Below are 15,416 nucleotides of genomic sequence, written 5' to 3'. Positions count from 1 at the left end.
TGCAACCGGTTCAACCGAATTTTGGCCTGGCTCAACCGGATTTGCAACCGGTTCAACCGAATTTTGGCCCGGCTTAACCGGATTTGCAAACCGGTTCAACCGAATTTTGGTCCGGCTCAACCGAATTTGAGTCCGGTCCAGTCTCAAGCTGAGTCCGCCAGTGAACCGAAAACCCCTGGTGGAATCCGGTTCTACCGGTTTCACAACCGGTTCAACCGTTTTTCAGTCAGATTTTCCCAATGGCCACTAGCTTTTGGGGGCACCTTTATATACACCTCCCACACTCTTCCCCACAGTAGAGCACGACTTGGACTCCATTTCTAACCTGAGAAACACCTCCCACTCTCTCTCACACACCTCTTGCCTCTCCCATTTCAAATCTTTGGAGAGAAATCTTTGAGTGAGATTGAAGAGCTGCGATTTTTGTGCTTCATCTCCAAATCTCTCTTGCTCTTCCTCATTCGAACTTTGGTACTACATCGAGTTCTTTGTGGATTCATTACTCTTGGAGCTTCTAGCTCCTAGACGACTAGGTGTCTCTTGTGAGTCTCCAAATCTTGTGGAAGACCACAAGAAAGTTTGTATTACCCGCTCGTTTGAGCAAAGATTAGTGTGTGGGCTTGACCTTTGTGGTCGGCAAAGGGAGGATTAGAGTTGAAAGAGACCCGACTCTTTGTGGGCGCCTCAACGAGGAAGTAGGGCAACTTGGTGGTGTGACCGAACCTCGGGATAAATCTTGTGTCTCTTGTGTTCTTGCTCATTGTGCTTGTTTGTGTTCGTCGTTCTCTCACCATTCCGTGAAAGATTTGTTTATATCTTTTTGGTGTGTCGATTTTGAGAAGTGCCCTTCTCAGATCTACTACCTTGAACCCTATGGACCATTTAGAACATCTCATTTCCAAAGTTAACTGGGTAGATTTCGAGATCAATTCAGTTTTATATCTCATTCTTTAGTTGAGCTCGTGCAAACCGGTTGAACCGGTTTTGACACTGGTTGAACCAGTTTTACCCAGTTCGTTTCTAGTTTTGTTGAAAAAGTTTTAACTTGCCTATTCACCCCCCCCCCTCTAGGCAACTTTCACATATGTATCATGCTATGGCATAAAGCTTTATCAAATGGATGTAAAAAGTGCATTTTTAAATGGCTTCATAAATGAACTTGTATATGTTGAGCATCCACCCAAGTTTGAAGACCCTAGATATCCTAATCATGCTTACAGGTTGTCCAAGGCGCTATATGGGCTAAAGCAAGCTCCAAGGGCTTGGTATGAGCGTCTTCGCGACTTCCTCATCGAAAAGGGCTTCAAGATCGGGACCGTCGACACAACTTTATTCACAAAGAAACATAACAGTGATATTTTCATTTGTCAAGTTTATGTTGATGATATAATCTTTGGCTCGATAAATGATTATCATTGCAAGGAATTTGGTGAGTTGATGTCGAAGGAGTTTGAGATGTCAATGATTGATGAGCTAACGTACTTCCTCGGCTTTCAAGTCTAGCAAATGAAAGATGAGAACTTCCTCTCACAAGAGAAGTATACCAAAGACTTGTTGAAAAGATTCAACATGGAGAAGTGCAAACCAATCAAGACACCCATGCCTACTAATGGACATCTCGACCTAGATGAGCGAGGTAACCCGGTTGATCAAACTCTCTACCGTTCCATGATTGGCAGTTTATTGTATCTTACCGTATCTAGGCCCGATATCATGTTTAGTGTCTGTATGTGTGCTCGATTTCAAGCAAACCCTAAGAAAGCTCACCTTCGCGCTGTTAAAAGAATTCTAAGGTATCTTAAGCTCACCCCAAGCGTTGGCCTTTGGTATCCCAAAGGAGCTACTTTTGATTTAATTGGATATTCCGATTCGGATTATGCCGACTGCAAAATTGATAGAAAAAGTACATCCGGGGGATGCCATTTGCTTGGGATATCACTAGTTTCATGGAATTCTAAGAAGCAAAATAGTGTTGCCTTGTCAACCGCCGAAGCGGAATACATTGCCGCGGGTGCTTGTTGCACACAAATTCTTTATATGAAACAAACTCTTTATATGAAACAAACTCTTCTAGACTATGGTGTAGTTCTAGAAAAGGTACCTTTGTTGTGTGACAATGAGAGTGCTGTTAAAATTGCTAATAATCTTGTACAACACTCTCGCACCAAGCACATTGATATCCGTCATCACTTCCTTAGAGATCATGTTGCTAAAGGAGATATTATTTTAGAAGGAGTGAGATCGGAAGATCAATTAGTAGACATTTCACAAAGCCACTAGATAAAACCTGCTTTTGTATGTTGAGGAATGAGTTAAATATTCTTGATCTCATAAACTTCACTTAATCTCAAAGTGGTGTTGTCAAGCCTGCATTGCATATTTAAATTTCTTGTATTACATCTAGGGCTTGTCTAACCTAGTTAAAATAACCGCCAACAAAGCGAGTGAAAAAGCTTAACTCAGGTTAAAACTTGACAAGTCTTAGCATTTAAGCTTTTTTGGTACTTAAAATTTCATTTACTATGCAATTGTTGGTTCTTGAGATATGCATGTGGCACTGCACTTAGGGGGAGTATTCAAAACTCAAGTCGTTCATGAAACCCCTAGTGCAAAGCCACAATGCAAATCTCACCATTTGACTATTTTCTCTAAAAACTATCTAGCCTATGGCAAAATATTTTGAAAAATATGAGAGAATATGTGAGGGTACCAATATCTGTCCCAACAGGTGTTCTTTTGTGTGCTTATAAGTTGGGATTTGGTTTGGTTCAAAATTAGCTAGAAAATTCAAAACTCCCTCTGTCTGGGCTCACCGGATAGTCCGGTGTGCACCGGACACTGCACTATGCAATGTCCGGTGCACCGGCTGAGAGCGCGCATATCTCCTCTGCTGCATTGTTGGGTGGTTCACCGGACAGCTACTGTGCGCTGTCTGGTGTGCACCGGACAGGCACTGTAGACTGTCTGGTGTGCCCATAACTGGTTTTTAAAAAATCCTTCCCCAGCCCGAGCCCGAGCCAGGCACTTTTTCACTCGCGCGCAGACTGCCCTCTGGCACTGCCCTCTTGCCGTTGTGCTTCTCGCCGACAGCGATCGCCGCCATCCAAGCTCCGGCGAGCTTCCCCTGCTCTGGCTTGGACTTCCTCTTCTCTCTAGTGAGCAGCATCTGCCTTTTCTTCCCCCTTTTTCTCTGTGCAGTGAGCTCAACCTCCCACCTTTTGTGCACAAATCCAATTATTGTCCAAATCTATGACTCCAAGTGGTTGTGTATGTGTCCAATGCTCCATTGAGTTCCTCTGTAGGTTTTGAGCTGCCTAGGGAGGGTTTAATCCACTCAAACATCCATTTCACCCTCTATTCAAAACCCCGCACGCCAAGTGCTCGGTGAAATGCCCAAACCAGCCAAACTTGCTCAAATCGACCCCATATTTTTCCAGCACCTTCATGACACCTCAAGTAACATATTCACCAAATTCCATGCCAATCCAATATCCCAGACACCGATTTACCATAGATTCCCATTTATAGAGTTTGATTCTGAGCCGAGTGCCACAAATCCATTTTCTTCGTCAAATTTCAAACCAAACGCACACTTCACTCATTTGTATTCATATATATCTAATCGTGAAGTATCAGCTCAATTCCAAGTCATTTCATGCTCCATTTCCAATTTCAAACCTTCTATGACATATTTCCTCGTTCAAACGTCGTTCTCGCATCGTTTGACCTCAGTTTCTCCAAATCACTCCATTTCTATGTCATAACTCTCTGTGTATGTATTTATTCACATTTCATATACTTATGACTATATGACTAATACGTGCTCACCTCTTCTGTCATTTCAGTGATCTCTCCTGCCTGCGTGCCCGTCTCCTGTCCTGACTGGATTCTCTCTTTCTCGTGAGGTTTCCAGTTAGCTATCCTTTCATTACTAATCTTATTAGCTGCTATCTACTCGTGCTTAGCTTTTCACTCACTCGTGCAGCACTCAGGTCAGGATGGTGCGGACGAAGAATGTCTCAACGCCTGGGGGAGGAGACGACGAGGACCCTCCTCTCCCCTTCAGGCAGATCAAGGGCATGACAGTGTACCTTCAGCACCAGGAAGGCCAAAAGAAGCAGTGTATGGACAGAGCCGTCCGCGCAGCACTTGCAGTGGCAGCGGCAGTAGAGCAGGCAGAGCGGGGAGGACAGTTGCAGATTTCCTCTGACCAGATTGTTTACAGAGTTCGTCGCCTCGCATCTCGGTATCGCTCCTCTGCTCCCTCCACACCCTCCACCACAGCTACTACTCCACCTCTCACTTGGTCAGCTCCTGTCGCTCTAGAGCCATCCACCACTTCCGCCATACCCACCACCTCCACCACTCTAGCTTCCATTGTTCCACCTCCCGCTCCCATTTCCGCTCCGCCCATTCCACCACCTTGCTTCAGGGAGCGAGTCGAGACTGAGGTGCGACCCCTTGTTGCTGATCCTCGACTACTTGACCTTCAGCGTGCCACTGTAGCCCGGGTACGTCAGTTCAGACACGTACCTGTGGAGTCCTGGTTGCCGGCTCAGAGGAACCTGCAGCGGTAGCTCTATTCAGTACCAGGACTCAAGAGTCCTTCTTTCGGGCACAGTTGTCAGCGCAGATCACCCTGCGAGCGCACCGGCTATTGGATCTACCTGCTTTTTTGCTCGCAGCCGGTGCCGATTCAGATATGCATCTCTCTTATCTGCCAGGATTACTTTCACTACTGACTGCGAGTGGCAGATACATTGAGGAGTGGGTCAGAGTGTTTTATGCTACAGTATGGATTAACGTCGATCATCAGTGGATGAGGTTCCGCTTCGAGCGAGAGGATGTCACTCTGCATTCCAGCCAGATACGCTAGCTCTTTGGATTTCCAGAGTCATCGACTCGGCTCCATAGTCTGTGTTATGGTACCTCAGATCCTCCTCGTCGCCCTCACGGTGGAGTTGCACCATCCACTACTCACGTCGCGACCCTGTTCAGACCTCCTTCCATAGATGGGTTGCGACGCTCTCCAGCTGACTTCACCACTGTAGCGAAGTATATGTATGAGCTGATGAGACGGACACTTCTACCCAGGATGGGATATAGATAGGCCACTACACATATTCTGCTTTGGCTTCTTGGTGCCTTGATCTCACATTCAGAGTTTGATGTGGTTGACATTCTTATCTGTGAGATCGAGGACATGATATTGGATGGTCTCTGTGCTCGCCGTCAGCTGTCGTATGCACATTTCCTTTGTCACATCTCCGCGCAGCTGATCAGGCCGCCTCAGTTCTAGGGCACCCTCGAGGCCTCTAGCCTCCAGTTTGGTTCATATCGTCCAGCCCCTGAGGACCCAGTCCCAGTACCAGATCCAGTGCTAGATATTCAGGCTGAGGATGAGGCGTTCAGATAGTTTGAGACCCAGGGTACAGCTGCCGATGATGATGATGATGGCTTTGGGATTCCGCCGCCGCCTCCTGTGCCTCCTCGCTCACATGATCACGAGGCAGGGAGTTCCAGTGCTACCCCTACTGCCCCTCCTACTATTGATCCTGCTCTGGCTGTGATACTTCAGTCTCTTACATAGCGGCAGGCTCATCTGGCAGCTGAGCAGGCTCGACAGGCAGCTATCCAGCAGTAGATGTCCGAACGGATGCTATCTATGTTTCAGACCATTCAGGATCGTCAGGACACTCTGCAGCAGCAGCTCTTGGCAGACAGGGCTGAGCACCGGGCTTTTATGACTCATATCCTTCAGCATACCGGTGTTCAGCTCCCACTAGTTCAGTCTGCCTCTCATCCAGCTCTTCAGGCAGCTGTTTTGCCAGGTATTCAGGCAGGACCCCCACTTCCTCCTTTTGGTCCTTCTCCCTCTCCACTCCGATCGGTCACACTAGACTTCTCGTCGCCGGTCGTCAGAATCGTCAGTGCTTAGCCGCTAGTGCCACCAGCGCCCGCTATTACCACTGCTGTTGTGGCGAAGACCGTGACTGCTTCTGCTCCGGCGGATCCTGTATCGCAGCCTCTGTCAGAGTCAGTACCAGCTCCAGCTTCTACTATCCGAGACTAACTCTGACCCTCAGCTTGTGTTGCACTTCTGCCTCGACCACGACCGGATGCGTCGTCGCCCCCTCCTTCCTCCTCTGGTGTTTAGGTTCGGGTAACCCTTTTGGTGTTCGACGCCAAAGGGGGAGAGATATGAGAGTTGTGAGAGCTAGGGGGAGTTAGGGAGTTAGTTGAGAATGCTTTTTGTATTTTGATGTAATATATTTGCTTGATACTCTTTGTACTAGCTCCCCTTTTGTATGACGCTTAACTCACAAACTCTATGATATGCTCTCAATGTTTACTATTGACTGTGTGTGTATTGTGTTTTCATCTAAGATGTTATCACCAGTCTTTCAGTTCTCGTTCATCAATTTTGTTTCATTCTTATATGAACAAGAAACTTATGTCGTGTATGCGCCTATATTTATTATTCCTTTACACGCATCTTTTTGTCAAAATTGTTGAGTGTAACTAACCATCTTCTCTATTGACAGAAAAACAAACAAAATACTCTCACACTCTTGTAGGGTTGTCATCAATCACCAAAAAGGGGGAGATTGAAAGGATCTAGGCCCCTCGTTGGTTTTAGTGATTAATGACAATGTAATATTATATGTGACTAACGTGTGTTTTGCAGAAACAATGGTAAGTTAGGTCGCATTACAAAAAGTTGTACTACAACGGTTCCTCGAGATGAGAACTTGAAGCGGCGACTGAAATGACGAATCAAAAGATGAAGGTCTTCGTATTCCGAGTGTCAAGGAGTTGCGGACACTCGGTATAGAGTTAGGTCTTCTATTTTATTTTAGTCGTACTATAAAGAGGGGTTATCGATGAGTAGTTTGACCAAGAGAGTTCTAGTGTAGTGTTGGTGCATATTCACAGTCACATCTAGTGCTAGGTGTCACTCTATAACACACTCACGGGTTAGAACGAAAACAGATTCGAAAAAGGGTTTCTGTCTTAGGGGCACCGGACTGTCCAGTGTGCACCGAACTGTCTGGTGCGCCCTATGACAGTGGGGTCAGTCTGGCCCTGGGAAGAGCTTCTCCCGCGCAAAAACACGAGAGCAACGAGTTGAAAAATGGAATTTTAGCCATCACACTGGACTGTCTGGTGTACCATCAGCTCAACGGCTATCTGTCAGAACTAGCCATTGAATTCAACCGTTGGCGCACCAGTAGCGCACCGGACTGTCCGATGCGCCCATGCGCAACAAACCCAGGTAACGGCTAGTTTGGTGGGTGGGGTTATTTATACCCCCTCCACCCACCATATTGAATGTCTTGTTGTCCACATTGATGATCATACATTGCTAGAGCATTGCAAGCACCACAAAGCATAGTGAGGTGATTAGAAAATCTTAATCCCGCATTAGGACCTTGTTAGTGTAAGTGAGAGCCACCTAGAGCACACACCGCATGCATTAGGCTTCTCTTGGTCAAGTGAAAGTCTACGGCTTGTTACTCTTGGTGATCGGCGTCACCTAGACGGCTTGGTGGCGTTGGGAGCACGGTGATCACCTTAGAGGATTTGTTGGTAACCCGGCTCGTGATTGTAAGCGGTCATGAGGGATCCACCACGCCGAAGTGGCAAAGGATCATCTCATAATGAGCACTTGGTTCTTGCGAGGACCAATGAGGAGTGATACCCTTGCGCGGGTGCTCCAACGAGGACTAGGGAAGAGTGCCGACTCTTCGATACCTCGGGAAAAATTGGAGGAGTCTTCTAAACTTTGCTTTATATTCCGCATTTAATTCAAGCTCTTTACCTTGTTTATTTGTTTAGCAAGTAGTTGAAGCAATATTTTAGTATTGTTGTATTTTTATTAGTATTCTCTTATTGCTAGTTGTTGGGTGATGTTGGGCTCTTGTTTAGGGTTTAATTGTTGTTGATTTTTAGAAAACCCTAATTCACCCCCTCTTGGGCATCATGATCCTTTCACGGTTGTTGCGGTGGCTCCCCGATCTGGACGCGCTGCGGCGACGGTTCCTCGATCCGGAGTCGTGACGGCGGTTCCCAGATTCGGAGGAGCGGTGGCGGCGGCTCCCCTTTCCGGAGGGAGAGCGACGGTAGGGCCCTGGGGCAGGCAAGCGACGGCGACCACGGAGTCCCGAGGCGGGCCGGCAAGCGGCGACAGCGCTCCTGAGGCGGGCGAGCAATGACGACGCACCCCTAGGCCCGAGCGGCGGTGGCACACTCTAACCCATGAACGACGGTGGCACCCCACGATGTGCGAGCAGCGATGGCGCCGTATGAGGCGCGAGGATCGAACGGCGTCCATGGAAGGCGAGGTGCGCGTGGCGACGGTCGCGCGTCACATGCTCCGATCCGGCGCAGTTCGGGCGCCCTAAGTGACAACCTTCCTCCGATCTTGTGTCCTCGACGGCATACTGAAATGGAAACGACCTCCTTTGGCTTATGGTCGTTTGGTAGCCTGCTGCGTCAGGCATGCTGCTGCTTCTGTTCTTGTGAAATATGTTTTCTATGTGTGCCTGTGTTTGTGAAATATGTTTTCTATGTGTGCCTGTGTTTGTGAAATATGTTTTCTATGTGTGCCTGTGTTTGGGGTTTGTGTCTCTCCTGGGGTTTCTCTTAATCCCCATCCCCTTGTGTAGCCTTACAATCCAAGAGAACTAAAGAAGAAGAAAAATGAGCGTGTGACTCTGCGTGCGTCTCTGCGTAGTGCGTATGGGCGTGACCATCTCGTTCAGAACTTGAGAAGCGAAGGCAAGTGACGACGGAAGCGGTTGGTTTCTGCACTGGACAACCGAACAAACCCAAGACGAAAAGCCATTCCTGTTTTGCTTCTCCCGCCGTCTCCTCGACTGGCCTCTGCACTCCACGCAAGAGCAAGAGATACTTCCACGCGAGGACGCAACCGATGCGATTCGTTCCCCTTCCGTGCACTCCGCCCTGGTATCTGCACTGCATATCCTCTCCAGTAAAAGAACCCTTTTGCCAACCGATTCTGGCCTGACGGACCAAACTCTCCTCGCCTTTGTTTTGCCCACTTCGTTCGTCTCTGGCTCGGCGGTTGCTCGCTTCGCTTGGCTCGTTTGGTGGGAACTCTCTGCGCGCTTGGTCGGCGGCCATGGCCAAGCGGCGGAGTACATTCGGTTTGGCTAGGTATATTATCAGCCCCAAATGGGGTTACGGGTTCTTGCTTTCCTCGATTCCATTATTCATTTTGGGTCAGAAGAAAAGGATCTTTTCTTTTTGAAGGTACAGGTACAGTTTCCGTAGGAGTATATATATATAGTTTTTTTTAAAATGGTGCTCTCAGTTTTGTTGGTGTACTTAATTTTAATCTTAGTCATATTTTTTACTCTTTTTTATTTATGTTCCATAGCACTAGAATAACAAAACTGAGTAGAAAAACACGACTATAATATTAATTCGGGGAACGTCCAAGACTCTAAGCTCTGCCCAACGGGCTTAGTGTAAATTCAGTTTTGTCGGTCTCCACTTCATCAGGATGATGTATGTGGTTGGGAAAATGTAAAGTTAGGAGAAAGAGAAAAGCAGCAGCGACTTCAGTTAGGGCCGGTTCGATTCCAATGAATTGAGCATCCGGAATAATTCCTAATTGGATTGTTTGTCTAATTTATATAAAGGTTGATGAGCTGGAATGATTCTTGGCCAAATTCGGCATAAACGAACACACCCTTAGGCTTGTTTGTTTCATCGTTAATTTATATGGATTGAATATGTGGATTGAATAGTATTGAGTTGATTTAAACCTTAGTCTATTCTAATACACTCTAATTCATATGGAATTGAAATAAAAATTGAAATAACCGAAAAAGTCCTTATGTGGCTTTCTTCGGCTTGCCATTCCACGGTTTTGCGATTGCCAGCTTAGCGCCGCGTGCTGTTTTGCCCTTGCTAGGTTCGGCTGCTGCGGGAGCCAACAAGCTCGTGAGGAGAAGATGACAGAGGTAGGCGACAGCTTCACAGCTTCTGGCCCTCATGCTCCTTGCTGAGAGACTACTGATGAGAGTGAGTGATGAATGACCTGCATGCATCGCTGTACGCAGGATGGGTACCCGGTGAAGCTGCACGTCTACGATCTTAGCCAAGGCATGGCGCGGCAGCTCCCGGCAACGATCGTCGGGAGGGAGGCCATCGAGGCTATTTGGTACGCATCCCTGGTTTTGTTTCCTTGTTCCTGTTGATCATCTTGCACGCAAGCCTTGCCATTGATAGAATCCAAGGAGTTGTGTTGCAAAAGATCGTTTTTTTTCCTGTCTTTAATTTTACGAAAGGAAAGGTGAAGAATTGTACGCAGCTCTCCTTCATGGAAAAACGCTCATGGTGACGCTATGTTTACTTCTCTACTCAATAAATTTTTAATTTTCCTGACTGTGCATGTGTAGTACATGTCTCTTGGAGGCCAAACTCCACCTGAATATATGTCATGATTATATTATATCACCACATGAAGACTCGTGTATACAGATTCACTATCACAAACAGATCATGAATTGCATAAAAAATGCCGTTCAGCTGTTCCTCTTTTTGCTTTGTACAGACTCATACAGTTTCACTATCATCTCCTCTTTGAGTGCCCTTTCAGTGAGTGAGGAGTGTTGGAATCATGTGGATATACATTGGGATCACACCACCCTGTATTTCTTTCATATGATGGCGGCTTCAAGATCTCAATTTTCAAACGTTTTCTTTATGAAATTTTTGGCTGTCCCGGATTGAGAAATCTAGAAGCAGCGGAATGCGCGCGGCTATTTTTCGAGAATTTGTCCCGTGATCCCGTCTTTCAGCTCTTGGAAGACTTGCTTCAATACCACGCTGAAGCTTCAGATGCTCAGATTTAGCACCGACCTAAAGCTGCTGGTTGCCTGGTTTCCCTCTGGCTATCCGCTCTTTGATTGATCAGCACATTGTATTTTCTTTTCTTTTCATGGTTATTTGTACAGTTCTCTTATATTTTATCAATATATCCTTCCTGCTGTGGGGTTCCCCACAGCCTTTTACTGTTAAAAAATTGCATAAATAAGCGCTTTTGTTCATCCACCGTTGACATTGCTATCTCAGGCACACCGGCGTGGTCGTATACGGGCGGGAGTACTACTTCGGCGGTGGCATCCAGGAAGGCCAGCCCGGCCGGACGCCCTACGGCACGCCCGTCCGTGTGGAGGACCTGGGCGTGACCCACGTCCCCAGGGAGGTGTTCGAGGAGTTCCTCCGGGAGATCGGCCCGCGCTACTACACCCTGGCCACCTACAAGCTCCTCAACCACAACTGCAACAGCTTCAGCAACGAGGCCGCGCAGTTCCTCGCTGGCAGCGCCATCCCCAGCTACATCCTCGAGCTGCCGAACCAGGTGATGAACAGCCCCGTCGGCGCGCTGATACGTAAGGGCTCTGAGTAGCTTCTGTTGGCATCTTAGAATCCTGCGTCAGGTCGCCCCAGTTGATTGTCCACCGTTTTGATGTCGCAGTGCCGATGATCCAGGGGCTGGAGGCGAGCTTGGGAGCTGGGGCTGTGCCGCAGCCGCCGCAATTCAGGCCGGTTCTTGCCCCTCTTGGCGCCGCCACCGTGGCTCTGCCGCTGACGGATGACGTGGAGCCAGGATCGGCTGCTGCTGATGAACCGGAGGCTGCCAAGATAGCGGGCGCCAGTGACGGCACGCCCGTTCCACTGTCAGTGCAGCCCGCAGCAGCACCGGCAGCCGCCGCCGCTCAGGCGAGCGCGGTGCCTACGGTTTCATCTATGTTGGTGCCTCCAGACCCCCATGCGGAGGCCAAGAGCCGGGTGCAGGAGGAGATAAAGCGCGAGTTTGCGGACATCATGGCGGCCGGCACTGCGCGTGCCGGCGAGGCGGCCGCGCTGGCAACGCGCAGGGTTATGGAGCGGCACGGCGCAGGGTCAAAGGAGCAAAGTCTGACGATTGATTAGGTGGAACTAGCAAGACCGGTTTCGACAATGATCCTCCTCTCTCATGATCAATAATTATGTTGTACAAAATGATACATATATGCATGATCATACTAAGTATTTGGTGGAAAAATGACCTAAGCTAGCAAAAATATGGAAGCGAGCCTCAAGAATTCTAAATGCCCTCCCTACGTCCTTCTGTACGCCCTACATCATGGCTCTAGGGGCTAAGGTGTAGCCCTAGTGGTCGAGACGGAGAAATCAAGGTCAGTGCTCGAGAGTGCACCAAAGGTGCGCTCCAGTACATTGTAGCCTTCTCTAGACGAGACTCCATAGAGAGGGAATAGCTAAGGTTGGCCCTAACGGCTACTATAAACCTAGCAACATATTGTCACCACTATTTAGCAGCAACTTCACTAGCATTTAGGGTTGATGGATTGTAGAGAAGAGTTTTTATGGCCTTGGGGGCAACAACACCATCAACATCGAAGTCGAGGCATCGACGAGGCTGTCGAGTCGACTAGTGCAGGGAGAAGCCTTTATGCTTAGAGATTGATTCGCCTTGGTCATGGCATGACACTAGGGGAGTGACACCTCATGACACTAGGGGAGTGACACCTGTAGAAATATTCACGCTCCCTCAGGGCCCATGGGGCAGATGATTTGACACCCCTAGGGCACTACACACCTCGATGGGGCATGTGTAAGAGATTGGCCTACGAGGATCGCGTTATGCAGACCCATGGAGCCAAAATTCATCCAACAGAGATTGTAATATTGAGGACTGCATGAGATTCCTATGCCTCCTATGACATGCATGTTGCAAAGTATGAGTTGCTTGAGTAGGTGTCTAAGATATCTACTCAAACCAACAAACATGTTGATGTCGCCATATAGTCATGTTGGACATCAAAACACAACAATCTCAAAAGAAAAATGCATCAATGTCCCCCACCTGTCATGCCAAATATCAATGTGTAACAACACTATAGTACCAAAGGTACTAGAAATAAAAAGAGTTAGGAGGGAGCATGACATAAGTTGGTGGTTGTGTTGAACATGTGCATAAGTGGGAGTCAGCACACGAGCAGTTAGAGAGTTAGGTGCTATAATGTGTATAATACTCTATGTCCACTTGCTACTCATTGATTGATGAACACAAAGGAGGAAGAGATTATAAGCTCAAATACTATTGAGCATCAAGATCTTATAGTTCCCCCTCACCTCATGGCTATGATGAGAGTTTTAGGCTAATGGTCCTAATCCACCTTTATGCCTACCCTTGGTGTAAGGAAACTCTATTGACAAGGGTTCACTCTAGGTCCCATCAAATTGAATCCCCTTAAACATTGCTCGTCCCATCCCTTTATAGTCCAAGGGAGGAGAGAGGTTACATGAAACTCATATTCCACTAGCTAAGATCTAACTACCTTGTTCTTATCTTGTTCCTAGAGTCATATCAGGGCCCATGCCCCTAGTCATGACATAGTGTTAGAGACTTCATTTCTGTAGGCAATTACCATACTTACTGCATGGGTAGATATTATATGTTGTGTTTCGGGCGCATGGGCATGCGCCACCTGTTATGATGTAGTTGGTTGCCGATGAAGACTTTTATACTTGATAATGATTCATAGTCCACTTTATGTGTGTGTGCACCTAACTATAGGATATAGGTGTCAAAAGTTAGATATAAAAATCATGGGAAGACATTTCTGGTCTACACCTATAATATTGGAGTCAAGCATGATAGATTTGATCCATGGCATGGTTGAAAAAATGGGATGTTGTTATACATTGTGCCAGAGGATCCATACAACTCACTAGCCCCGAGGAGAGAGATTTGAAGTCATAGCCACCCTATCTCCAACAACTGATCACACAATATATCAATTGGAGGGCAAAGGTTTGGATGATATCCATATAATTAGTGAATATCCGGATGTGTTTCCAGAGGAATTACCAAGGATGTCACATGATCAAGATGTGGAGTCTATTATCGATCTCTTACCTAGAACTGCCCCTATTTCCAAGAGACCCTATAAGATGTTAGTTGAAGAATTAAAGAAACTTAAGAGGCAATTAAATGATTTACAAGGTATGGGATTTATTTATCCTAGTTCCTTGCGCTGGGGAGCACTCGTCTTGTTCGTCTAGAAACAGGATGGATCCCAAAGGATGTGCATGGATTATCGGTCATTCAATAAGGTAACCATCAAGAATAAGTATCCCATGCCTCATAGTGAAGTTCATTTTAATCAAATGAGAGGATCCAAAGTCTTTTCTAAGATAGATCTAAGATATGGTTATCATCAGATGAAGATCAGGCCTTCTGATATTCCCAAGACAAACTTCTCTACCTGATTTGGACTATATGAGTACACAATCATGTCGCTCGAATTGATAAATGCACTAGTCTATTTCATGTACCTCATGAATAAGGTGCCCATGGAATATCTTGACAAATTCATCATGGTATTTATCGATGACATCTTAGTATATTCCAAGGACACGGAAGAACATGACGAACATCTAAGATTGGTACTGCAGAAGTTGAGAGAGAACCAACTCTATGCCAAATACAAAAAATGTGAGTTTTGGTTGAATGAGGTATCTTTTCTAGGACACGTCATCACCAATGAAGGAATAATTATAGATCTAGACATGGTCAAGAATGTATTAAAGTGCGAACCACCCTAGTTAGTCATGGAAATTCGAAGTTTTCTTGGGTTCGGTGGACATTACCGACGCTTCATTGAAAGATTTTTTAAAACAGTGAAACCTCTTACCTCGATGTTAGAAAAAAGGGAAGGAGTTTAAATGGACTCAAGCCTGCCAAGAGAGTTTTGAGGAGTTAAAGAAGAGATAGACAGCATCACCAGTACTAGTGATACTTGACCTACAGAAGAGTTTTAACATGTATTGTGATGCGTCTCGACAAGGGATAGGATGTGTTCTTATTTAGGAAGGATATGTCATCGCCTATGCATCTCGACAGTTGAGGAAGCACAAGTTGAATTACCCCACCCATGACCTAGAACTTGCAGATGTAGTGCATGTTCTTAAGATCTAGAGACATTATATATTAGGAACCAAATGTCAGATCTATACCGACCATAAGAGTTTAAAATATATTTTCACCTAGAAGGAGCTCACTCTAAGGAAACACTGTTGGTTGGAACTTATTACGGATTATGATTTGGAAATCAATTATCATCCCAGCATGGAGAATCTAGTTGCAGATTGTAACGCCCTGAATTTGGGGTAGAATTTTTTCTTCTTTTCTCTCACCAAATTCAGGCGTTACCCTTTTCTTTTCTCGTTCCCTCGCTAAACCTTGATCTTTTCCAAAGTTAGCGGGGTTTGGTTTGGAATTCCCGTGTAAAGAAAAACCCTAAATTACTTTATGTTGTTTGATGCACCATGCCGAACTATGCATTCTTTGATTGCTTAGAGATGTAAGTGCA

The 15,416-nt window shown here is 46.5% G+C and overlaps 1 protein-coding gene across 2 annotated transcripts; it reads left to right on the top strand.

Annotated features, from left to right (window-relative positions):
* The first annotated feature begins 8,697 nt into the window (after positions 1–8,697).
* LOC103626173 (desumoylating isopeptidase 1) lies at positions 8,698–12,325 on the top strand. Of its 2 annotated transcripts, none has more exons than XM_023300112.1 (5): positions 8,698–9,180; positions 9,944–9,992; positions 10,092–10,192; positions 11,107–11,395; positions 11,527–12,325. In XM_023300112.1, the coding sequence occupies exons 1-5, from the start codon at positions 9,146–9,148 to the stop codon at positions 11,968–11,970; spliced, it is 918 nt and encodes a 305-aa protein (XP_023155880.1). In that variant the 5' UTR covers positions 8,698–9,145; the 3' UTR covers positions 11,971–12,325. The 2 variants fall into 2 exon arrangements, with proteins under 2 accessions (XP_023155880.1, XP_008644790.1); XM_008646568.2 differs by having other exon boundaries at positions 11,107–11,426; positions 11,513–12,325.
* Positions 12,326–15,416: the final 3,091 nt, after the last annotated feature.

Source organism: Zea mays, chromosome 5, assembly GCF_902167145.1.
Source record: "Zea mays cultivar B73 chromosome 5, Zm-B73-REFERENCE-NAM-5.0, whole genome shotgun sequence".
NCBI lineage: Eukaryota > Viridiplantae > Streptophyta > Magnoliopsida > Poales > Poaceae > Zea > Zea mays.
The sequence above is the reverse complement of the archived record's forward strand: the minus strand, read 5'-3'. Positions and strand labels throughout refer to the sequence as shown.

Excerpts from the sequence above, each read along its gene's own strand:
- LOC103626173 (XM_008646568.2), top strand. The coding sequence starts at position 9,146 with ATGGCCAAGCGGCGGAGTACATTCGGTTTGGCTAG. Across the intron at positions 9,993-10,091 it reads GTGAGGAGAAGATGACAGAG|GATGGGTACCCGGTGAAGCT; the intron begins GTAGGCGACAGC and ends CGCTGTACGCAG. Across the intron at positions 11,427-11,512 it reads CCCCGTCGGCGCGCTGATAC|TGCCGATGATCCAGGGGCTG; the intron begins GTAAGGGCTCTG and ends TTGATGTCGCAG.